This window comes from Talpa occidentalis, unplaced genomic scaffold (genome assembly GCF_014898055.3).
Source record: "Talpa occidentalis isolate TD23 unplaced genomic scaffold, MPIMG_talOcc4v2.1 talOcc4.15, whole genome shotgun sequence".
Classification (NCBI taxonomy): Eukaryota; Metazoa; Chordata; class Mammalia; order Eulipotyphla; family Talpidae; genus Talpa; species Talpa occidentalis.
In genome coordinates, this window is record NW_023601543.1 from 25,948,952 (window position 1) to 25,975,478 (window position 26,527).

General features: G+C 41.8%; 1 protein-coding gene across 1 annotated transcript in view; it reads left to right on the forward strand.

Annotated features, from left to right (window-relative positions):
- DCX (doublecortin) overlaps positions 1–23,142 on the forward strand; it is a 115,208-nt gene extending 92,066 nt beyond the window's left edge. Inside the window, exons 6-7 of the mRNA XM_037512933.2 lie at positions 11,019–11,113; positions 21,890–23,142. Coding sequence (XP_037368830.1) covers positions 11,019–11,113; positions 21,890–21,946 — 152 coding nt within the window. The 3' untranslated portion in view covers positions 21,947–23,142. The remainder of the gene's footprint in view (positions 1–11,018; positions 11,114–21,889) is intronic.
- The last annotated feature ends 3,385 nt before the right edge of the window (positions 23,143–26,527 follow it).

The window sequence follows — 26,527 nt, forward strand, 5'->3', positions numbered from 1 at the left end:
AATACAACCATCATTATTAAGATGTCTCTGAAATTATTATGGCTTTTTTTGTTGTTGACTGGAGTTATTTTCAGTAAGCAATATTGCAAAATAGACATCAAACCCAAACCGGGAGACTTGATTTTGAGTTGAGCCCAAGTGCCGGGATTAGAATGGGAAGGCAGGGTCTCCCTGGTGGCCTAGGGGCTAAGTCTCAGCACTCTCACTGCTAGGATCCGAGTTCGAGCCCTGGCCAGGAAGCTAACCCACATAGCGCAGCAGACCTCTCCTGACTCGCCATTACTCCCCTTTGCTGTGTATTTCAGTAGGTATGTGTGTTCTGTTCCCCACTCTGTCTCTGGTGAATCCTCTCACCCCACACCTCTGGCCTACACCCCAGTTAAAAAAAAGAATGGGAAGGCAGGCCAACTGATTGGGCATTACATTAGTTTGGTCTCTAGTCAAGTGCTGGGTAAAAAACAGATGTCAAGTTGGTCTTTTTCTTGCTGTTCAATTCTGGCCAGGTGAACTTGAATCCAGAAAATATAATGACTTGTCAAACTCATAGCCCAGACAGTTCTTTAATCTTCACACCTGGACTTGTACTTTCACTCCCCTGACATGCAGCTGCAACCTGATTCCAGGGATTGCTCCACACAAAGGTTTCATAGTCTGGAAAGTCAGCATCACATCGACACTGCTTGCTGAGTGGCCCTCCTCTGTCCCGCCACCCATGCCAAAAACTGGACTCTCCTTGTTCTTTGGGAACTGACTCCCCTCTCCTTTGTTCCTCACATGTGGGAAATCATTTCCCCTATAGATCTAATTCCCTGTAAAATTTACTTATCTACATGGCCATGTTTCTTGGGCTGGGCTTGTTCCATTCTTAATGGGTGTTCCAGGACCCAAGTTTCCAAAATGTTTAGAGGGAGGTTTTCCCAAACCCAAGCTAGGCTCAAGGACACCAGCTGGGTGTCCTACAATTTAACTCACATCTAACATTATCTACTCAAGGACAGCCTCATTCCACAGGGAAAGGGCTAAGTCAAAAAAGATCTCTCTCCCTCCTTCCCTCCTTCCCTCCCTCGCTCCCTCCCCCTTCTCTCTCTCTCTCTCTCTCTCTCTCTCTCTCTCTCTCTCTCTCACACACACACACACACACACACACACACACTCATACACTTCAAATTCTAATTGCAAGGCCGGGCTGTAACTGACCAACCAGCTATATACATCAGAGTTTTCCTCAACAGCCTCCTTCAGTTCAACTAATTTGATTGACTCGCAGGACTTGGAAAAACATTCTACTTACTGGGTTATGGGTTTACAATAAAAAGATTTAACTTAGGAACATCCAGATGAGGAGATGAATTGGGGGAGGCCTGGGAAAGGGGTACAGAGCTTCCATTTCCTCTCCCAGCACACTGCTTTCCCCAAATTTGCCTGTGTTCACCAACCTAGAAGCTCGATGAGCCTGGCCCTTTCGTGTACTTATGGAGGCTTCATTACATAGTAATGATTGACTAAATCGTTGGCAACTGGCGATAGATTCAAGCTCCAGTCCCTTCTCCCTGGAGGTGAGAGTGGGACTGAAAGTTCCAACCCTCTAATCACACAGTCCATTCTCCAGGCCATCAGCCTCCACCCTTGGACTCTTACCAAAAGTTACCTCATTAACATAACAAAAGACACCTTTATTGCTGTCTTTCTTCCAAGGACTTTGGGAACTGTGAGCCAAGAACAGTGACTGAAGGCCAAATACATATATTTCTTATAAATCACAGTGTCACAGTCCTGGTCCTATGACCCCTCATCAAATATGAAAAAAAAAATTAAAGTGATTGGGAGAAGAATTATGACTCATACCTTTCCCAGTCCTTCTTTCCCGGGATCCTCCAGCAAAGCACAGAAATCTATGCAGTGGGGCCACTCTGTTAGTCCCTCTCGTGTTAAGTGTGAGGCGCACACACTTGTGAAGATTGACAAGCCAACCCTTCATGCCTTTATCTCCCCCCAGTTTTGACATTGAACAATTCAATTGCTCATTTCAATTCTCTATCAAACTAGTATTCTGGGCCTGCCCTGGTGGCGCAGCAGTTGAGCACTGGGCTGCAAAGCTGCCTGCATCCTCTGCAGCGCCGGTTTAATCCCCGGCCAACGGGCAAGGGTCACACATGGCATGCAGACCTCTCCTGCCGCTGCTCCCCTCAGCAATGTGCTTTGGTCCTTCTGCCTGTTCTGCTCCCCGCTCTGGCTCTGGTGAATTCTCTCACCCTCCTGCGCTTCTGACTGTACCCAGTGCTTGTATAAATAAATAAATAAATCTTTTTTTTTTTAAAAAAAATCTAGTATTCTGAGGGGGATATCTCTTTGTCCATTTTTAGACATTGTGGGTTGCAAAGTGTGTTCCTTCGTCTGAAGGCGTGAAGGTCAGCCATCCAAATGGGGGCAATGTCTTCTGTTCTTGTTCTTTCATATAGCATTCTGAGAATTTGCATTTACTATTGCATAAGCAAAGCCCAGTCCAGGTTGGAGTCTATTCTTCTCAGTATTCATCTGCAGCCCCTAGGGCTATTAATGTCAGTGCCACTTGCCAGCTATGACCAAGGTCCTCCCCTCCAGGGAGTCTGCCACAGAGCCATCTGCAGTTTCTGTCTCTTTTGCTCATAGATGAAACTGTTCTTACTGGCATTTTGTGCCTCAAAGGGTCGAAGAAGACTACATCTAGATTTAGTCCACCTGTGCACAGCTGCAGTGCCCCCACTTTTGCTCATTTCATGGGCCCAGGTGGCCATCTCAAGTAAGCACATGGAGCTCTCTTATTGATTCCAGTCACCTTGGAACCCTGGAAAGGGGTTCTTCTGGTAGGAACTGACATGTCCATTGACTTTAATGCACCCCTCAAATTACCATCTTGATTTCCATAGGGTGGAGCCTCATCTGTGTATAACTTGAGTAAGCCGGGTTTTCCATTGCTCTCCTGCCGAGGGATGTGGTCAGGACCTTGGACATGGCACATGAACCAGTAAACCCACATAGCTGTCAATGCCTCTTGCCAGCTGTGACCAAGGTCCTCCCCTCCAGGGAATCTGCCACAGAGCCATCTGCAGTTCCTGTCTCTTTTGCTCATAGATGAAACTGTTCTTATTGGGTTCAAAGGGTTCAAAGGGTCGAAGAATGCTCCATCTAGACTACGTCTTTTACCAATGCTTATAATGGCTGGAAAAACAGCATACAATTCAGCCCTCTGAACTGATACGTTTTTACCTTCTTTGATGACTTTGAACAATTCAATTTCTCATTTCAATTCTCTATCAAACTCTAACTTGTTTGGGGCTTCCAAATAAGTTATCCATTCACCTTGAAACTGTCATCCAAAAACCAAGCAGTACTTTGTTGTTTAGCTTAGGGCCCTTGATAGGGTGTTGTCCAAGGGATTAGAATATCCAGTAGCTCCTCAATCTCTGAGTCAGTCCTAGGGGAAAAGAGGTTTCCTATTAGTAAGCTTTCCTACTTGCATTCCCCAGGCAACATGGTCTTGTATAAACCATTTCCATTTTCATTACGAAATACTTCTGGGCACTGACATCCTCATTAGAGCATTTCTCAGACATCACCTAAAACTTCGTGGGTATTTCAGGTTTCAGGATCATGCTAGGGGGGTCCATCATAGGAATAGCTTCAATTATTAGTTTCAGGAGGTCTTTATTATGCCTAGCCAGGTAGGGAAATGCCCCTCAATTAAATAGAAATACTCTAGTCAAGTTCCAGAGGTCATTGCTCTTGCGACAAACCCTAGTCTGCTCTATATAAGGCTACAGCAGAGACAATTTTCCCTACCAGAACTTCAGCTTCTGTCCCACAGTCTGTGTGCTCAAGCAGTCTTATTGTTTCCCATTTAGCATGTCTCAATTAACATTGCTTAAACTGCAGATTTACATGCCTTCTATTTTACAATACTAGGTATAGGAAACATTACGAATCAGATACAATGTCCATCCCCACGACACAATCCAGTAAAAAGATATATTCACTTCACATGAAGTCCATTCAAACATTTCAGTTCTCTTACCAACTTTTGCCTTCATTCCATAAACCTTTATGTTCCTCACTGTAGCTTCCATTAAGACTTCATCAACAGGCTACAATACTGGATAGAAGAATTGTTCTTGGGCCTCCCTGGTGGCGCAGGCAGTTGAGTGCAGCGCTATGAAGCTGTCCACAGCCTCTGCGGTGCCGGTTTGATCCCCGCCGGCCGCAGAGCAACCCAATGGCGTGCAGACCTCTCCTGTCTCGCCCGCTGCTCCCCTCAGCAGTGTATTTCGTCAGTCTGCCTGTTCTGTTCCCCTCTCTGTCTCTGGTGAATCCTCTCACCCTCCCGTGCATCTGGCCTGTACCCCGGTTCTTGTATAAATAAAAAAAAAATCTTTTAAAAAAATTGTTCTCATGGCCAGACATAGTGCCCATTCCCATAAAACATCCAGGTAAAAGAGACACTAATTCTGTGTATAATACTTGGTTAAAAACTCCACCTTTCATAATCCTATTCAATATTACATGTTTATGTTCTCGCAAACTAATCATGGCATGAGTAAGGTCTTCATCAATGGATTGTGTTGCCACAATTCCGGGAGCTCCCATGTTAGTCCATTTTTTAGTTCAGTATTACTTACTTCCTAAAGAACCTTCACTAAAGTGAATTGTGAAGGCAATTAATTTGGAATCTGTGTCTTTGGTTTTGAATGCTGCAAAGTGAAAAAGCCTGTTTGGGGCTTGGTACAGGACCTACAACTCACTGTACAACAATCACATATGGTTTTGTGTGTTCTAGACACACAGGGGGTTAGTCCAAGGAACAGCCAGTGGACTAGATAAAAGCCACTATAAGGTCTATTTACCCTGAGAAGGGGACTCACCTTCGCTACCTATGAATGCCAACTGGAGCACCCCAGATCAAGCATCTGATATGCTTTGTTTGCAAGCCACGTGGGACTGGCTTTATGATGACCCAGTATTCATCTGCTGAATAAGCCCGACACCCTGGCCATGGTATGACTCCATACTCCTTGGTCTTGCCCTCCCTCTACATTGACTACCTTTTTGGTGCCCATAGGTTTTGAAGGCATTTTCTATTTTCCCTGAACAATTTTTCCATTAAGAGGCAATTTGGAGGCTAGTGGCTAAAGTTTAGGGAATAGGATTCCATTCCTCTAGTCACATGCTTTATTCTCCTGGCAACCAGTCCCCCTCCTTGGGTGCTATACATGTCACCTCATTAACATAACAAAAGGTGCCTTTATGGCTCTCTTCATGTAGGAAATTCCAAGGGTTTCAGGAGCTGTGTGCCAGAAAGGTGACAAAGAGCGAATACATATTTTTTATTTTTTTCTATTAAAGATTTATTTATTTTTTATACAAGAGCTGGGGTACAGGCCAGAGGCGCGGGAGGGTAAGAGGATTCACCAGAGACAGAGCAGGGAGCAGAACAGGCAGAAGGACTGAAATACACTGCTGAGGGGAGCAGCAGGCACAACAGGAGAGGTCTGCTGCACCATGTGAGAATCTCCCTGGCTGGCCGGGAATCGAACCCACACTGCAGAGGCTGCGGACAGCTTCACAGCGCTGTGCTCAACCCGCTGCACCACTGGGGAGGCCCCGAATACATATTTTTTATTATAAATATATTTTATTTTTGCTTCTCCACATCCTGATGGAGTCAAGGATTTAAACATGAGTCCTCGAGCCAGTGCAGGTGAAATCATTCAGATGAGCCAGTGAATCAAAGTTGTGCTGGGCCAAGCTTGGCAATTGCAGAGCCTGGCGGAAGGTTATCAGCTGAGGGGCATGACACAGACACAAATGGCATTTTCCCGAAGAGCTCTAGCCTGAGAGCAGTTGTCTGCCATGCTGGCGATGCTGTCTGCTGTTGTTTCATGACATTGCCTGTGATACTTCGTTGGTTCCGTGAATGAAAGAAAGGTCTTAGGAGTCACTTTTATTCTAAACCACATTAAATAGAATAAAAGCCCAGAATATTGGTGGAAGCTGGTGTCTGTTTCTATCGTCTTCTTCTTTTTTTTTTTTTTTTATTTTTTTTTTTATTTATTTATTTATACAAGCACTGGGTATAGTCAGAAGCGCGGGTGGGTGAGAGAATTCACCAGAGCCAGAGCGGGGAGCAGAGCAGGCAGAAGGACCGAAGCACACTGCTGCGGGGAGCAGTGGGCGGCAGGAGAGGTCTGCGCGCCATGTGGGACCCTCCCTCAGGTGGCCGGGGAGCAGCCGGGGATCAAACCTGCGCCGCAGAGGCTGCAGGCAGCTTCACAGCCCAGCGCTCAACCGCTGCGCCACCAGGGGAGGCCCTCTATCGTCTTCTTATTCCTTTCTCTTTTCTCCTTCTCTGCCTGCTCCCTGCCACCAGAAAGTCCTCATAGGAAGGAAGCCAAAAAAAAAAAAAAAAAACCCTCCTCTTAGAAAGGAAGAGCAATGTAGCAAAACTGAAAACAAGGCATAGGCTTTGGAATCAGAGAGAACTGCTTTCTATCCTGACTTTGCCACCTGTAACTGGAGCAAGCTTGTTTCCCGGTGGGGGTGTATGGGGGTTGTGGGGTCAGTTGGGGAGGTAATGCGAAAGAGAGAAGTGTATTTGGCCTATCATAGACACCCAATAATAGTAATTATCATTCCCTTTTTATTGCAAAGATTGGTAAGATGGACTAGGGGATTGAAAAGTGCCTGATACATGTTGTTGTAGAGGGGAAAAGCGAAATGTACAATGAGAAGAAAGGAATGAAAGGATTTGGACTATGTGTACATAAACGGTGACAACAGTAAAACAGTGCTGTGTTCTGCGAAGGGAAATGAGAACAAAACACGAGTAAAAGAGGGAGAAAAGTCCCCAGTGCAACCCTCAATTGTAAATGGCTAAGGGAAGTTCAGAAACAAGAGCTAAGGATGTTTAGTAAAGAGCATAAAGGAAAGTGAGGGGTATCTATCAGTGTTATTTCCAGCCACTCTCCAAAAGGAATACGACACCCTTCCGAGTGGGTTTGCCAGTCCAAGACCATGCACAGCTCCTCAGACCCTATTTGCATTTATTTCCTACCACTTGTATTTGACATTTACATGAATTGGCATCAGACTCTGTATCAAATGACTCCCTCCCACAGAACCCAAAGAAGAAATGCATATATGAATATATTTTTATACAGTCTGTAAGTGTGGGAGTGCCTTCTGCTCAGAAGGAGTTGACATTTGCTGGTGCAGGTCTACATTTTCTCAATGTCCATTTTTGGGTTTCATTCCATCAGGGGAGGCTGGAAAAGTGTCTGCATTTTTCAACAGAGCAGTGAATGGCAGTGAAATTGTTAAAAAACACATTTCCAAAATGCTTGTTGAATGTTGGTGACAAAATAAAGCCTTTTATTTAAAGATAGCTTAAGCTCGATTGATTGGGGGTGTAGCAGGGAAACATATAAACATATTATACATATACAGAGATGATATTAGAGAAACATATGGAACATGTATTTATGTATTATACCCATAGTTTTGGGGTGAGACCATTTCAGAGCATGTTGAGAAAAGAACCGGAAGTTGCTACAGAACCTGGATGTGCAGATTTATAAACAGTAAGTGGAAAGTGATTCACATGTAGACATACTTATGGGCAACGATTTTCCACATTTTGTCAAGAGTAGCGGGCTCACCCTCAGCTAGATAAGCGTGTAGGTAAAAATAAATAAATAAATAAATAAAGGACAGTTTTCATCCTGGGAATATAGAAGCCATGGCTTTGTAGTATAGCTAGAAAATGCTGGAAAACTTGAATCTGTTGTTGCCAAAGGCTATGGTAGTCACGTGGAACAAAATGAAGGCACTTGCCTGGAGATGCTTCCATCTGTAGGACTTCATCACCAAGGTCAGGGCTTTCTTGGAAGACTTCTGGTCTATCAGTTCAGGCAGTTCTCTAAGATTGCTCTCTATCTTGAATTCTAGGGACGATATCTGCTGGGGAGGCTTTCGGCGCTATGGGTGGTCCAGAACTCCTTCTCATTCCTGCAGAGTAATTGACTGTTTTGCCCGATTGTGGCTGCACAGATTGTTGCCTTTTGCAAAGCACCTTCTGTATTCATTAGAAAGCCTGGTGCCCTGGCAAAGGCTCACGAAGTCTCTGTGCTGTTTATCATAGGTCATCCTCTTCCTCAGGTGTCTTACATGGCATACACACAGAGGACTCTAAACTTGTGTGGTCTCTAGGTCTCTATCTACCACCCTGTCCCTGTCCTTTCTCTCCCTCCCCATTATATTACTTTAAGCTCTCATCCCCCTTACCAGAACTACAGCATTGTCTTCTAACCAACCTCATAGCTCCTTCCCTTATCCTGTCCCACCCCATCCCACCCAGTCTTATCACAGCACTGGTGAAACAGCTTTAAAATGCAAATTTGATGGATTTCCTTCACAAATTGACCCCAGACTTCTGATTAGACCACACATAAGAACCCCAGGGTCTGGCCTTTAGTGTTTCCAATCTTATCTCAGAACTCATTGCTGACACTCTGTGCTTGAGCCATTTTGAGATAGTTGTGCTTTTTTCAATTGAAGCAATGTTGCAGCAATTATGTAAGTTTCAGGTGTTCATTGTTGAGAATCAGTGTGCATATCCCACATTCAGTGCAGAGCTGAAAATCCAAATCTCTATGTAAACATACCGTATTCATTCACACCTTCAAGTCTTTGCCCTCTACTGGTGCAATTCTAAAGTCTAGAATCCTCTTCTACTCCCTCTTCCTAACTCCAATTCATCTTTTTAAAAGGTCTGATAGTGATAAAAGTCATATAACAAACACTTCACTCATTTAAAATGTACGCTTCAATGGGTTTTAATTTGGTCAGTTTTGCAATAATCACAACTATTTAATGTCAGAAATTTTTATCCCCCTAAAAGAAACTCATATCTATTAGCAGACTCTATTTACCTCTAACTTCTCCCTCTCAGCCCACCTCCCTAACACCAATAGGCCCGACCCTGGCAGTCATTGATTGTTAACAGGGTGGTCCCCGGGGAAAGGGGAGGTTCCAGGTTCCCTGCCCCACCCAAAGGAGGGTGGAGCTGAGCAGGGAAGAGGGGAAGCTGGAGAGGAGACTGGGAGGAGGGGAGAGGGATGGAGAGCCAGAAGGCGACATAGAGGAGGCACATGGAACAGCGAGACCCGAGAAGAAGCTGCTCTTACTTCTCAGCCTTGGACTTCTATCAGGGTCTTAGGGGACGTGAGGAAGACTAGAGGCAGAAGGGGCCAAGACAAGTCTGGAAGGAAAAGAGCAAAATCAAGATAAACGCTGCCATTGTTAACCTTCCCATGGGTCTCTCCCCCTCGTCTGTTTCAGGTGTCTTCTAACTCTCCATCCTTCTTCTTCTACTGTTGCCTGCCTCCCCCGTAGGAAGAGGGTTATTCGTCTCTGAAACCCCAATGTGTACTACTTTGCCTAGCTCAGGGAAAGTCCTCCAAAACTACTGGGTAATGAATGAGTGACTTCCTGGAATCCCCAACAGGGAGAAGGCTCTCTCGATGAGCCGGTGAGAGATGAGCAAATACACAAGCAAAACCAAGCTGTGGATGCCCGGGTGCCCATTTTTCAGCTCATTTGTACCTGAATGACCTCAGCAACCACCACGCCCATGTCTCCTCCATCTCTACAGTTAATAGTTTCCAGAATCTAGGGAAACATTACTATAAGTGGAACAGAAGAAGTATATGCTCAGGAAAGATTCGTGAAACAGCAGTTTCACCTTTATCTGTGGGAGTGAGAGTAACACACTCAGGCTATCTTCCTGCTGAGCCCCCCACCCCATCTCTCGGTCTCTGTCTGTCTCTCTCTCTGTCTCTGTCTTTATCTCTCCTCTCTTCTCTCTCTGCCCCTCCACTCTCCCCTCTCTCCCCTATGCACCCTTGGGAGGTTTATTTTTAAAGCATGTTTCAGAATGTCTCTGATAAACAATGAACATTCTTAGATTAAAATATATATATATATATATTATCTTTAGCCTGAGATATCTGAACAGGAATCCACGTTCAAATATGTTTGATTGTTTCATTTCAATGCACCGCATTTCTCTTCATATGATTGGATATTGAAGGGGAATATGAAACAATCTGAAAACACAGTAGAATATGAAGATATTAACCACTAAACCACCTTATTTTCTTGGCTAGAAACAAATGGGGGTGCACACAACTCAGCTCACCAATGTTTGCCTTTTTCTTTCTTTTTCTCCCTCTTTCAAATTTCCTCATTCTTCTACTCTTGCCTTGTCTTTCCTGTCTCCCCTCTCCTCCATTTTTGATCACCTCTCTCTCCCTTCCTCACCTCCTTCTTGGCCCATTTGCTGGTTGAGCTTCTCTTCTATTTCCCTCTCTGTTCCTCCTCACATTCTCTTTAAGATTCCTGCATAGTTCTCTTTCTCTTTCTCTCTGTTCTTTTCACCAGGATGAGGTAGGGAAGCGTGAAGGAGGAGGGTTAATCAGGAAAATGGAGGGGGAGAGAGATTGATAATGGGGCTGTCCTGTACCTGCCACATCATCTGCCACCAGAGGGGGTGCCCCTTGCTCAGTATGGCCCACGCAGCCTCCCCTTTCAGGTAGGGCACAGAACCTCTTTGTGTCTCACTTTTCTCACTTACAGAATCAAAAGAAAAGAATATATTCCCAGACTAGCTCATGGAGATGATGTTAGGGTCACACTGCTGAAGGAATATGAAAAAGATTTGAAAAGAAACAGAGCCTGTAATTGGAAGCACTCAGGGGATAGGGTGGGAGGGTTATGCCTTGCGTAGCGCCAGGATCTAATTAACTGAGGATTGCAGTTCTTGTCTTTCTGTGGAATGTGTTTCTTTTCACCTTTGTTCTACTCATCAGATCACTTGGTTGTCGGTGGACCTTGTTTGAATGTTCTTAGTGTCTTCGGAGGGGAAGAATAACTTGTTCCTTTGTATGCTGTTGATTTTTATCCCTTCCTTTTTTCTTGCCTTGGGCTAGCAAATGGAACCTCCAGCAGCCAGCTCTCTACCCCCAAGTCTAAGCAGTCTCCCATCTCTACGCCCACCAGTCCTGGCAGCCTCCGGAAGCACAAGGTATTACGTCTCTTATACCTTACTAAACCCCTTTGCATTCAGATATTTTTTTAATTGCTGGGTGAGGGTTTTGTCTTCCATCTACATCAACAGCACATTAAGTTCGGACTTTCCCTTCCATGGGTCCATTAGATTGAAGCCCTGGGAATCCCAGCAGGAGCCAAGCTGCCAGTCATTTATTCATTCCTCTGACTCCCTGGTTTATTTACTTCCAGTTACATTTAACCAAAAGGAAGGGGTACAGAGGTCCCAAATACCCATTCTGGGCTAATGGTGTCACCAAACAAAGGCTTATTAAGGGGTGGGTTGAGCACTTGTCTCCCTAATTCAGTGGCATACCAAAGAGGATTTTGAGGGCAACTCATGTCTCCAAGTCAGTGGAAGTGCCAGAAAGAAACAAATAGAAGAAAGTCAGCACTGAGTCATTCCTGTTAGATTGGCTGGACATCAAATGTTTCATTCTCTATTCTTCATTAATAGCCAGCTTCTGGCTCTGTGCAGGAAGCAAGGGAGGAACATCACTCTATTGGCCTTGGGAACCATTATACCTTGAAGTCATCACAAATAAATATCCCATTAAAATAATAAAAGTGTATACATTGCTAGCCCCAATGTCCAAACAGACTCTAACCCAGACATTTTTTTTGCATGGAAAATCTGGCATGGTCATTGCCTTGAACCTCGTCTCTGAGGCCATGTGGATGTGATTTCTGCTCTGATTAACAGACTCCAGGGCCGCTTCCTCTAGGATTCTCTTGTCTTCTTCCTACTCACAAGACTTGATATGAGGGCAAAGGGCAAAAAGCCATCAACAGGGCCAGCTCCACTACAGAACCATAGATCATCAGAGCTGGACCAGATCTTGTCTGGTTGATATATTACGGGTGAAGAAATGGAGACACAGAAAGGTTAAAGTACTTGCTAGGGTAACATAGCTAGGTATGGTAGACACAGGACCAGTCACTGCCAGTGGTATGCCGGAGCCAGTTTTCACAAGCTCACGGAAGCTGATTGTGTGCATCCTCTCCAGTTCTGTGCTCGGTTACACATTGGTAACTAGAAATTGGCCATCGTTTGGAATATTGTACAGAAACCAGCAAATACTACAAATCAAGATAGTTGTTTTTTCCCCACAGAAAGTCAGTTAAATATTTAACAGCTCATTGTTGCCTGACAGTCACTTCTATTTCCTTTTCCCTACATCAGAATTTTAATTTCTTGGTTAATCTGTTGCCTTCTCCATTATATCTAGTGATTGTTCCATTCTTTTAATGACCACTATGACTTTTGGTATTGATCCTAGTCAGAACCTTCTGATTGTCTTGCTGAGCTATTCGGATTCCTCAAAGAGTGATCTGCTGAACTGTCTGTGCAGCCACCATTACCCAGAGAGTGTGAGATGGACGAAAATTGCTTTTGCAGTCAGCTTGTTAATATGGATATTCCAAGATGTGAAATCACCTGCCTCTATTATTTCACAGTGGCACAGAACCTCCTGTGCTACAGAGCTTCTTGTTGTATCTATGCCTTTGCATTTCCACTCTTGCTTCTCTTTTGGGAAATGGGACCTACCCCAGCACCTTCATCAGTACCTTCCCCAAAAGGCCAGGGGCACTTTGAGCATTTGGTCTGCATACTTGAGTCATTCAACTTTTCAGTTGGCATATTCAGGTCATTTAAACTGAGGACCCATCATCCATAAGCCCACTGAGGTGAGTGCTAGCATTTTTTTAAAAAAGATTTATTTATGCATACAAGAACTGGGGTACAGATCAGAGGTGTGGGGGATGAGAGGATTCACCAGAGACAGAGTGGGGAACGGAACAGGCAGATTGACTGGAAATACACTGCTTAGGGGAGCAGCGGGAGAGACAGGAGAGGTCTGCTGTGCCATGTGGGTAGCTCCCTGGCCAGGCATCAAACTCATGCTACAGTGGCTGTGAGTTGCTTAATAGTGTTGATGCTTAACCCCTTGTGCCACCAGGGAGGTCCGGGTGCTAGCATTTTTAAACCATTTCTTCTGGTTGGGTTTGCAGATTTTTTTGTGTGTGTGTTTTTTTCCCCCGGCTTTGGACTTAATTCTGAAATAGAATCTAATCATCGAAGGACGAGAACAACTCACAGGTAGTAGCACTGTTTGAGTCTCACTGTTCAACTGTGAACTTTATTATTTTTAAATTTACTCTTTTTTAAAAAATATTTTTAAAATTACGCTTTTTTAAGCTAGTTAAGTAAATAAATATTAAATAATAAATTATATCACTTTCAACAGGAAACTTAAAAACAACATTTAGATTAGATATAATTCTCACTAATTTTTTCACCTTCTACTTTGATATCATTTCAAATTTATAGCACAGTTACCAGGATAATACTAAGAACTTCTGTACACTCTTTACAAAGATTCACCAGTTGTTTATATTTTGCCTCATTTATTTTATTATTGTGATTTTCTTCTCTCTTTAAATATACACACACAAATGCACGTCAGTGGGTTTTTTTTTTTGAACCATTTGAGATCATGTTGCCCTTTGTCCCCTAAATAATTCAGCATGTGCTTTTTAAGAATAAGGACATTTGCCCCCTAACCATTGTGCCATTATCAAAGTCAGGAAATTTGCAATGACATAATACTGTACAGACCCTAGTCAAATTTTATCAATTGTGCCCATAACATTCTTCTTCTGGTCAAGGATCCAATCCAACATCAGACATTGTCATCAGTTGTCATGAGTATCTTCAGTCTTCTTTAATCTAGGAAAGTTCTTGAATCTTCTTTTTCCCAATCATTTCAGGACAGTGTATTGTAGAAATGAGGGGTACAGGCTAGTTATTTGGTAGGATGCCCCTCAATTTGGGCTGGTCCGATGTTTCCTTGGATTAAGTTCAGATTATGCATTTGGGGCAGGAATGTCATGTATCTCCCACTACCAAAGACGGAGGGCCAATTATTTTTTCTGAATAATCTAAAATGTATTTTGTGCTCAGTTTCCTTGGGGCTTAGGTCTCAGCTCCTTGCTCCTTTTCACATAGCTACCTGTACTTTAGTCCCATCAAGGTCCTTGGGCAGTGGGCCTAGGCAGATCTCATCTGAACTTCCAAGTGGACCTGAAAGGTGTGAGTCATAGTGGAAACAGGAAGCAGGTGGCCGAGGCCATGACTTTCCTCCTGCGCAATTGGAAACGAACTTGAAGTCCCAGCATCCCTTTGGTAACTTTTGATGGCTGTGACAGGGCCCTGAGCTGTAATCAGCCTTTTGGCTTCCCCTCTCAGGCAGCTCATAGAGAATCCTCTTTAATGCAGCTGTGAAGGGGTTAGCCAAAGTCCGCATACTCAAGTGTTACAATATGGACACAAAGTAAATCATTGTATAGTTAATGAGAACAACATTTTGCATTTCCATTCTGCTTTGGCCTTTTTCATAGGCATCTTCTCATGTACCCTTGTGATAACCCAGTAAAAGAGATAAGGCAGGTAGCATTTCCATGTTACAGACGAGAAAAAGAAGGTGCAAAATTAAAAGACAACTCCTGTATGGTTCAACAAGTTGAAGAGGTAACTATATTAAGGGTGTTCAAAGAATCTAAAAACATAGGGAAACCTTTTCATTTATTTAAAAATTTTCCAGATTAGCCTTTGCATTCATGGCTTTAAATTTGGAGGCATTTTGTCTGCAAAGTTGTCTGGAGATTGAAGGAAAATAGATTCAATATATTATTTGAAAATATAACTAATGTTATTTAAATGTACTTTTTTTTCTGTTTGCAGACTTTTTTTTCTTATTCCTATAAATGCTTGGAGAGATAGTTTGATGAATAAAGCAGGTCCTACCTTTACATCACAGACACCACTCTAAGTGGAATTAGGTAGTGCGATCAGAGTGAACAAAAGCACTGCAGGGGAGGGTGGGACACGGGGCTGCTGACAGACTAGGTGACATGTATGTGGGGCCCTGAAGCCTTGGGCAAGCATTTTACAGCTGGTGAAGAGAATGGGCATTCGAACTTTAAAAAAAATCAGCAAGAACAAAGCCACACCAACAGAAAAGTAAAGTACAGGGCACATTTGGGAAAAAAGCAAATCCCAACTAGAAGCCAGGTTTCTCAAAACTCTGACTGCTTTGGACTATAAGCATCTTGGATCAGAGACCAACATTGTGTTTTCTCTAGCTACAAGAGTACCGCCAGCACAGCTGCATTTGTTACAAACATTTTGTTCTACAGGGCTCCAAGGGACGAAGCAAATGAATTTCAGGTGCAAATTATTTGTATTGTTAAGCAATACGTGTGTTTCTGTACCTTTATCTATCAATCAACAAAAATAGAAGGTTGAGTTAAATACTTTTCCCGAACATTATTCTACTCATACAAGAAAATACATTTTGAAGACAAAATAAATCGATGGGGACAGGAGTACATACCTAGGTCTAGTCCTGTGGATTTTCTCCATGGCCTGCATCTCACTCTACCCATTCCAAGTCAGAGCAGCTGCAAGTGGAGTCTCCTCAAGATTCTACTCCTAGAACATGCACCCCCTCCCCACTTCCTCTGAGCTAAAAGTATGCAATAATTCTCTCAGATATTCATTTCCACCAACCAACCAACTACACTGAAAGGTTTGTTCCATGAATGATTAAGAGCAAGGGTGAGTGCTGAAGCTCAGTTCAGTTGGTGGGACTCAAAGTAGCCCCCATATGCGTAAGTTCTTTACTACCTGCAAAATAACCAGGAAGCTCACTAACTTGTCATTTTCTGTCTTTTTCTTGCTTTAGTGTAACTAATAAAAGCAAAATGCGATGATCTGGATTATATTTTATAGCATTTTAGAACCAGAAGGAATCTTAGAGATTCCTTATAGATCCACATCTCCCTCAATTTCCGCTATAGAAGCAAAGGTTCTGAAAGCAGAAGTTAAAAGGCAAAGTTGCATCTGGAACCAGTGTCTCCTGACTCATTCCTGTGGTCTTCCTACTACAGTGGATTTATATTATGTGCAAACTTAACTTATGGATTTCATCAATAATCATGATATAGTCTTAGAACGAAACATGATATAGTCATAGAACAAAGCTACTACAAACTTTTATATTTGCTCACATCATTATATACTGGATAGTATCATATACATAATATACCAATATAACCATACTGTTGTATAGAGTTGCATGCTCAGGAATTTCATACACAATATTTGTCAGTGGAAGGAATTTTCAAAGATATTGTTTCAATAACCGCTACTCTGAAATTCACCTTTTCAAAATACAGTTTAATGGGTTTTAATAATCACAAAGTTGTGTGACAATTATCAGAGTATATTCATCATCCGCAAAAGAAACCCCATGCCTACTATCAGTGAGAGCCCCTTCCTTCTTTACTCAACCCCCCTTAAGTAACCACTAATCTACTCTGTTCCTCTGTGCTAGCATATTCTGATCATTTCTTATCAATTTCCCTCTGAGCCCTGTTTACTTGCATCCCATTAGTTTTGGTATTTGTTATTTCATTTTCCTTTATCTTAAAAGTATTTTTTACTTTCCCTTGTGATTTCTGCTTTGGTCCACAGGTTACTCAGCAGCCTGTTGTTTAAGTTCCACAGATTTGTTTATTTCCCAAATATCTTTCTGTTATTGCTTCCAGATTTAATTCCACAGTAGTCAAAGAACATACTTTGTATGGTTTCAATTCTTTTAGGTTATTGAGACTTGTTTTATTATCTCATATAGTCTATCCCGTAAAGTATTCCATGGGCACACGAGAAGAATGCGTATTCTGCTGTGGTTGCAGGGAGTGTTCTACAGATGTGTAATTGTGGGTTTTTATTTTTATTGAGGTAACATTAGTTTACAACACTGTATAGTGAACTTTCAGGAGCACATTTTCTCACCTTAACCACTGTCTATTACGCACCATACTCCCCACCAGATGTATCATTCTTTATAGAGTTGTGCAAATCTTCCGTTTCCTTCTGCTTAATTATTCTACCCATGGTGGGGTATTGAAGTCTTCTATTGTTAAAGTGGCATTACTTTTACTCCCGGTAATTAGGTAAGTTCATGGTTCACATATTTTGATGCTCTGTTAAGATGCATGTATGTTTATAACTATGTTTTCAGATGTGTTGACCATTTTATCTTATAAAATGTCCTTTCTCTCTTAGTAACAATTTTTGCCTTAAAAACTATGTTTTCTGAGATCAATATAGCCACTCCAGCTGACTTTCAGTTATAAGCCTCATGGTAAAACTATTCCATCCTTTGGTTTTCAATCTGTTTGTTTCTTTGAATCTAAATTATATTTCTTTTAAGTAGCCTAGGGGTGGATCATGGCTTGTTTCCTAAAATCCATTCTGCAAATATCTACTTATATGTAATATAATTACTGATGAGATGGGGATTTCATGAACCATATTACTATTTTCTCTATGTCGTGTATTTTTTTTTGTTCCTTTACTCCTCTATTTCTACTGTGTTTTGGTGTTAAATAGATATTTTTCTAGTGTACCCTTTTATTTCCCTTATATTTTAATTAATTGTATTTTGAGTTACTTTCCTGGTGTTTGCTCTGGGGATTACAATTACTCTTAATATAATATACTTTGAATTACTATCAACTTAATTTCAATTCTATTAAAAATTTTGCTATAATCTAGCTCTATTGTTTCCCCCCTCCTTTCGGCTCTTATTCACATACAAATTTCATGAATATACTTAGTGAGTCCATCAACACATTTTTATACTTGCTAGTCCACACAGGAGTTTTTTGAATTGGATAACAGAAGAAAAGAGTTACAAGGATAAATTTGTAATGTGTTTTGCATTTATCTGTGTATTTACCTTTACTGGTGCTCTTTATTTCTCATGTGAATTACTGCCTATTGTCCTTTCATATCTCCCTGAAGGATTCTCTTCAGTATTTCTTAGAGGACATGTCTGCTAGCTTGTCTGGGAATGTCTTCATTTCTCCTTCTTTTTTGAGGGATAATTTTGGTCGATTTCTTTAAACGTCTTGATCCAGTAAGTCTCCCAGCCTTTGTTGAGGGACTTTGTATGTGTGTTGGGGGGCACAATTTCAATCTCTGTCAGGCAGTTTACAACTTTACTTTAGCTTTCATCACTAGCTGCTTACACAGAGCATCAAGGCCAACCAAAGGTGAGAGATTAGGGCCTCCTCAGATCTTTTCTGAGAATATGCCCCATCCAGAACACGTGCTTGGCTGTATAGATTGCTTGTAATATGTTGGAGCTAGTCATAGTTCCCTATGACCTTCTCATTTTCCTGCTTTTCCTTCTAAAGTATTGAGTACCTCATTTACCCCAAGTATTACATCTACCTGAAGCAACCATGATTTTAAACAACTGTTCCCTGAAAAGATTGTACATAGTGAGTGTACACTGAGTTAAATCAAAGAGAGTCCTACAAGTGAGAATTTCCAGAAAGCTGGTACCAGGCTGCTCAAACACTGACAGTTGTCTGGGAGTGCGGCATGTGGGGAAGCTCTAAAACTCATCCTGCATCCTATAGTGACTGTCGGTTGCTTTTCTTGCAGTTCCTGTAGTTATAAGCCTGCTGGTTTTCAATGGTTTCCTGGAGCTGGGCATAAGAGAGTGGAAATAGGGCAAGTTGAAGCAAATCCTAGGATTCTTACTGAGATTCTGTCATTTTTCTTGACTAAGTAAATTTTGGGATTGTTCTAAAACTTTGGCAAATTTTCAGAATTCCAAAAACATTGATTTTGACAAATTTTTCCAGTGTTTATTTATATAAGAGCAAATTTTCCGATTCTCTTACATGATTATTTGGGAAGTCTAGAATTCAAAGACACTTTTTGCTTTACTCAAATACATGGGAACTAAGTCCCTTCAAAGATGCAAGACTGTTGTAAGTTATTTTGCCTTAATTCAATTTTACAAGGCTTTACTGTACTCCTGTTATTTCCTCATCGTTGCACTTCCTAGTTGTTTTTCAGTTTTCTAAGAAATTTTGTTTGGTGGTTTAGAACAAGGGTTCCAAATCCTGTCTATGGCCTGCTTATTTCTGGATGGCCCTGATGTGGGGGGGAAAAAAGTTCTTAATTTTTTTAAAGAGCTGTAAAAGAAACAAGCCCCACATAAACAAAAAACACTACATGACAGAGACCATATGTGACCAGCAAAGAAAGCATAATTATTTACTATCTAGCCCCTTACACAAAAAGTTTGCCAATCCCTGACTTACAGTGAAAAGATAGTGGGTTGGTGAAAAGTGACTCTATTTGCTCTAGTTGCTTTTCTTGTGTTTTCTAAAGATTCAATATTCCCTCGGGAATCCCAAATAATTGTCTTAGAGCTGGAAGAGACTTTATAGATAGTCCATTCCAAAGTCTGCATTTTCTTGATGAAGAGACCAAGACTCAAAATCTGGTTAAATGTCATGGTACTAATTAACCAGGACTAAAACCTCAGGTTTCTTAATACACCTTGCTCCTTTTTAGTTCCTAAGCTACCTAAAAGTTGTCCTGCCCCTTCTTTCTCAGCATAAGGCATTCCCAATGTCAGTAAATAGCTCCCTCTACTCCCCTTCTGTGTCCGTCTTCCTCATTTTCACTTTTTTCTCTACCTCCAGCAGAAGTTGTACTCTCCAATGTTCCTGGATAGTCCTCCAAAGAAGCTTCCTGTTTCCGTTATACCAAAGAGGGTCTCCTGAATATCCACATAACTGACCCTGCATTTCCCAGTTCCCTTTACTATCTTGCTGATACCCAAGAGCAATCATGAGGATCTCCAAATAGAGCTCTGGGAACAATGGGAAAACTAGTGCCATATGATGCCCCCAACTCCTCCAGACAGAGACAAGACCTGGGGCAGTATTGGTGCCATGAATCCTAATTCCTGGTGGGAAATGGAAGCATCAGGAGATAAATTAGAAGTGGGTACATGGAGTTTGTTTTCTGGGTTAAACATTTGTTCAAGGCCTGACTGTTCTCAGGGAGCCTGAAATGAACCCACATATATATTCGTAACTGATTTTTGACAAATGTGCAGAAGTCAATTCATGGAAGAAATATAGCGTTTTCAATAAATGACTCTGCAGCAATTGAACTTCCAATCTAAACCTCCCATCTTATGCAAAAATTAACTCAGAAATGGATTATAGCTGTAAATATAAAATATATGAAAAAGAAATAAGACAAAAATCTAATATTTGGCTAGGCAAAGAGTTCTTAGATTTGATAGCAAAAAGCATAATCCATAAAACAAGAAAATAATAAATTGAACCTCATCAATTAGAAACATTAACTCTGTCAAAGACCATGGGAAATGTATGAAAAGACAAGTTACATACTTGGAAAAAATATTTGCAAGCCACTTATCTAAACAAAGACATGTTTAGAATATAAAAATAGCTATTAAATTTCAACATTGAGAAAAATCAAATTGGAAAATGAACAAAAGACACAAAGAAACATTTCACTGCAGAGGAATTACAGACGTCAACTATGTGATGAAAAAATGTTTAACATCATTAACTATCAGGGAAATACAAATTAAAATCATAATGAGATATCATTGAAAACTCACAAGAGTTACTAGAATAAACAGTCTTGAAAACACCAAATGCTGGTGAGCATGTGGATAAACTGGATCACTGATACTTTTGTGTGGAAATGTAAATGGTATGGCCACTCTGGAAAACAATATGGCAGTCTTTACAAAAGTAAGCCTGCAAGTACCATACAACTCAACAATTGTGCTCTTGAGCATTTATCCCAGAGAAATGAAGGCCTGGGTTCACATGAAATCCTGTGCATGAATGTTTTTAGCATTTTTATATCTAACAACTCCAAATTGGAATCACACCATCTGTTCTCCAGTGGTTGAAATGTGAAACAGCATCCACACTATGGAATACTACTCAGTCATACAACACAGTGAATGATTGATATATGCAATTTGAATACATTTCCAGGAAATTATGCTATATGGGAAAGGCCAATCCCAAAGGGTTACATATACTGTATACATGTACATTTTCTACTTTTCCTTATGATTTCTTCTTTGGCCCATAAGTTATTGAGCATCATGCTGTTTAAGTTCCACCTATTTGTTTATTTCCCAAGTATCTTTCTCTCATTGCTTACTAATTTTAATCCATGGTAGTCAAAGAACATACTTTGCATCGTTTTAATCCCTTTTGGTTATTGAGACTTGTTCTATTATCTAGCATAGTCTATCCTGTAAAATGTTCCATGGGCACATGAGAAGAATGTGTATTCTGCTATTGTTGGATGCAGTGTTCCATAAAAGTAAAATTGTGGGGTCTTTTGAGGTAACATTAGTTTACATATAGATTCCATTTATAGAACATTCTTGAAATGGCAACATTGTGGAGCTGAGAAATAGATTATTGGTTGCCAAGGCTTAGAGCTGAGGGAGGGTTGGGGGTAGCTATAAAGGAGTAGCAGGAGGGAGCCTTTGGAGAGGACAGTGTTCTATAGCCTGACTGTGGCAATGGTCACGCAACTACACGTGATAAAATTGCATAGGACTATGTACACACAAGCATACATGGGGGTGCATGGAAAACTGCAAGATGTAACCACTGGGAAAATTGAGTGAAGGGCATGTTGGTGCAAGAGTACCTTCCTGTACTTCAATTTTCTGTAAATATCTAAATATTTTTTAAAAATTAAAGAAAACATTAATTAAAAAACAGAAGCGGTCATAGCATCTTGCCCATTTCAGAGCCATTTCAGATGTTAAGAAAAGGAGAGTTAACTTTGTCTCTTATCTTCTTACAGGACCTGTACCTGCCTCTGTCCTTGGATGACTCAGACTCACTTGGTGACTCCATGTGAAGGAGGAGAGAGTGTTCAGAGTCCAGAGTACAAATCCAAGCTTACAGTTACAGTAGGGTACTTCTGTTCAAGTGTCCAACAGGGCTATTGGTGCTTTCAAGTTTTTATTTTTTGTTGTTGTTGTTTTCTAGAACACACTGTAATAAGTTGGGTTTCTTTTCCTGTGATTTCTCCTCTGGGCCACTGATCCACAGTTACCAATTATAAGAGATAGATTAATAACCATCCTTTGGGGTAACTTTCCAGGAATGCAAAATGTGCTACTCCTTGACCTTTCTATTGAATACTTAGGCTCCTGCAGTATTTTCCCCCTCCCTCGCTTTGTTCATATTCAACAGTCTTCCTTCTCTAGAGGGTTGTTTACATACATAGCACTTAAAATGTGAATCTGTAGGGGAAAAAAAATAAAACTTATCGGCCAATCCAATGTTGACAAACACAAATGCCCCTTGTCTCCAGACCTCAAGAATGCTGGAGGATCCTGGGAGGATTGCAAGGAAGCTCCCCAGCCTTGCTCTTCACTCCTGATCGAACCTCCAGTTTGTTGTCTAGTACCGATTCTGGCTGTCGAGGGAGAGAAACACCAGCAACTTATAATCCTGACACCAGATGCTTAACGTCCCAGTGCAGGCCTAAAAAAGAGACTGGGCAGCCCTTGGAAATCGTGTAGACATTTCAGTCAAGTTTCTAAAGCACAGTAACTTTCTTGTCAACCTCTGGGGAGGGGGGAGGGGCGGTATTTGGAAATCAATAAGCAATTAACAAGAACTGGGGCTGAGGGACTTCATATGCTTGATTCCTCTAGGAGGCTGTCTAACCTAGCGAGTTATTACACAAATTATGGTATCCATCTATCTCTGTTCTATTGAATGCCTTGTAAACAGCCAACACTGAAAACACTGTGAGAATTTGTTTTCAGGTCTGACACCTTTCGGTGGCTTTTTATAGCAAGAAACCAATATCCTTTTTATAAAAACTCGTGTCTGTATTTTGGGAGCAAACTCTTCAGGCTCCTTTTTTATAAACTGGTGATTTTTCTTTTGTCTAAAAAACACATGCAGAAAATTTACAAAAAAAAATGCAGAATAACGTAGTTTAGAAATCCTGCTCTCACTGCCAAACAGAAACCTCCAGGAGAAAACAAAACGAATAGCCGAGGCCAATTCAATAGAATCAGTCTTTTGATAACTTTTTAACAGTTATACTGACATTAATAATTTCAATGTGGACCAGACATTCTAATTATATTTTAAATGAAATGTTATGGCATATTTTAAGCAACTCTTTTTTATCGATAATCCTGATATTTCATACTGAAGACGCAGAAACCTTTCACTTGTCTTTAACACTAGAAAGGATTTCTCTTTGCTAAGGACTGATCATTTGAAATAGTTCTCAGTCCTTAAGGTACAGTTCATACACTGCTTTTTATCTGTAGTCATAGCCCATCATGGCAAAGACAACTAAATACATAAAAGCCATGCATGCTGATTCTGTGTTTGCTCTTAGCAGATATGAAGATTTCCTTATTTCTTTGCAATTGTTAAGATATTTTGAAGGGTGCAGCATTTGGAGGCAAGCTGCTGTTTGGTTATTGAATGACTTGCAGTTGTTCCTCTACTTTAACTGGAATGAGCGTGGTGTGTGTGTGTGTGCGTGCGTACGTGCGTGCGTGTGTGCGTGCGCGTGTGTGTCTGCAGCTGCTTCATTATTAGGACATATTACAGAATACCCATACATGGATCAGTGGCAACTTGGTGGCATTGCTGATGTGAAGGAGGCATTGCACTGTGAAGGAGGCAACTCAGTGGTGGAAGGGGTGACTCCCACGCCCCTAAACTAGTTCGATATCCTTAGCTACGAGAAACATTTTTGGTTCAAGAAGCGTCCAGATGATGGTAGTACTGGTTCCTGGTTAAATTGCTCATTGAAAAACCCACAATTATGAGAATCTCTTGTTGCCCCTCTTTTTTCTTTGTAGGCCTGTTAGAAACCATTAAGAAGTCCATGGTACCTACCCCCTACTTCATGTTAGAAGCTGAAGGCTTTCTTACAGACCCCTGCAACAGTATGCAGTTAATTGGGAACTTTGATACTTGGGATTGGGGTGGGGGGGGTGGGTGTCGAGAGGGTAGCTCTGTTTCTAAACTTCAGGCCAGACTCCAAAAGTTTCCACCCATCCCAATCTTGCAATACCTTCAATTTAAGACGAGAAAATGGAGGTCCAGGCAGCTAAGTGAACTGCTGGTAAAGAGCAGGACCAGAGGAAGAATCCAGATTTCTTAATTTTCAGACCCTATGCTACCTCTCGCAGCATTTTCTTGCTTGTGGCCTATGTACCATTAGAAAATACTAAATGTACATATTTTCTTTAGAAAGATCTTTGAGGCAACCATCTTCTATAATAGTAGATTTTCCATCTTTTGTTCAATGATAACAAAATATTTCTGTACTGCCATTTCAGGGGGGCTTAATGTAGTTCAAAATCCAAGCCTTCAATAATTGCATTTTAAATTGGCCCAGTTTCAAGGCAAAAAAAATTTTTTTTTTTTGGTAACAGAATACATCACCCCTGTCATTCATTTCCAGCTTTACCCAATCCAGTTTCACCAGGAATGTCCCACTGTGTTACCTTCTGCACAGTCAGGGCGCTGATGTCATTCAGCAAACATTTGCCACCACTCCCCCACTTAGCTCTCTCTCTGTCCTCTCTCTCCCCTCTCTCCCCTCTCTCCCTCCTCTCTCTTTCTTCTCCTCCTGCTCCTCCTTTTCCTATGTGCACGCACACACACACACACACACACACACACACACACACTCCGTCTGTGGCTTGTTCCTACCTCCCGATTTTTCTCCCTTACAGAAACAGAAATACGTACAAAAAAGAGGAAAATGTATATATGGGATTGGGCTGAACGACTTCCTAAGTAGTGTTGTTAACTAGGGGGAAATTGAGAGAAAAGTTCTTTTTCTCTTCACTGTTTTTGGAAAGGATAGCCATTAGCATGACTGCTTTGTGTCCTTAAGGACTTTAGTATTAGCCTAGATTGAATCATAGCGTTTTCTAGCTGGAAGGAACCTTAAGATCACATCATCTACCCCAACCTCCTCATTTTCAGGCCAGGAACAAAGATGCAGAGGTCAAGTAATTTCCCCACAGCTGGCTTGGGGCAAGCTGGGATTAGAACCCACATCTCCGGCTCTTATTCCATGACCCTTTCCCACTAAACTACTGCTCGTGCGAATTCTTTCCCAGGGTCATGTTGCATCTTGGAGCCGTATGCCGCTGCCCTGATCTCAGTGGGAAATCCACCCGGCAACCTAATAGGGCTCTTTCACCCCCTATTCACATGGTCCCCATGCACAAGGACTGCAGATGGCCCCCAAGAGAAGGGGGCATTGAGGGCCAACTGGGACGACTGCATCCCTGACCTTGTCCGTCTAACTCAGGGGATCACTGCTTCACCTGAGTGGTCCTCAGAAAAGTCCCCTGAGCTCTTGCTGTATCCCAGGCAATGGGGGAAGCCTGGCTTTCCATGACCGCTCCCCTCTACTCCTACTGGTTGGACTTCCCAGGCCGAGGGAAATCTTGTCTCCAAAGCCGGGAGAGGAAGGTGGGAAAATTGCAACAATAGCACAATAGCTTTGGGCACCCACAGGCTGTCCAGACTTTCAGAGATGGCTTCTCGATACTTTTAAATGAGTATGGATACCATTTGCTGACAATGATTTTGTTTAAAATACAGGAGAGAGATGAATGAGAGAGAATAACCTGGACTTGCTGTGTTACCCTCATCCACAGTGTCCCCATAGCCAACCTGCCCTGATGGGGACAGTTTCCAGGTGTATGCAAGGTGCTTTGTGACTAAATGTCCCCTGGTTGATTTTAAACCTTGGCACCTTGTATTTGCACTAAAACATCAAGCTGTGTGCGCTACACACCATACCCATTTTGTACTGGGCTCCCATGGCCTTCCATGGCAGAAACCAGGGCAACTGGTTTGAACACAGAGTTTCCCTGACAGCCAGGCTCTTCCCAGAAACTAAGGGGCATTTATTAATTCAATTCCAAAAGACCTCTTTCTGGGTTTACCCTACTCCTGAGGAACTTCTCTCTCTTGTTTCTCTTACCAAACAGAAGTAACCAAGGAACCTTAAGGTAGATATGTAGGCATCCGCAGAGGACAAGGAGAAGGGATCTGAGCCCCTAGAAGCTCCTTTGAATCAACCAGCATCTTACACTGGTGCTTACTTTGCACAGAATTAAGTCTACTTCTGTAGTCTCTTCATACTCTGGATGGAGATATCCCCATAGGCCCCCCTCAGATTTGGTTCTAAATAGCTTTTGTTTTTTTAAATAACACATCTGCCTTGGACAAGGGAACGAACACGCCATGTCCCTCAAATTAGCTCCAGCACTCTGAGGAGAATGTTCTCGAATATCAGCCCTCCTCAGAGACAGTTATGCTAGAGACTTCCCCAAACAAGATGCACTGGGATAGTGGAATTTGAATGATTTTAATGACCTTCTTCACTGTCCAGCTTTCTATGGAAATACAAGGCATTGAAAAGTTTTTTTTA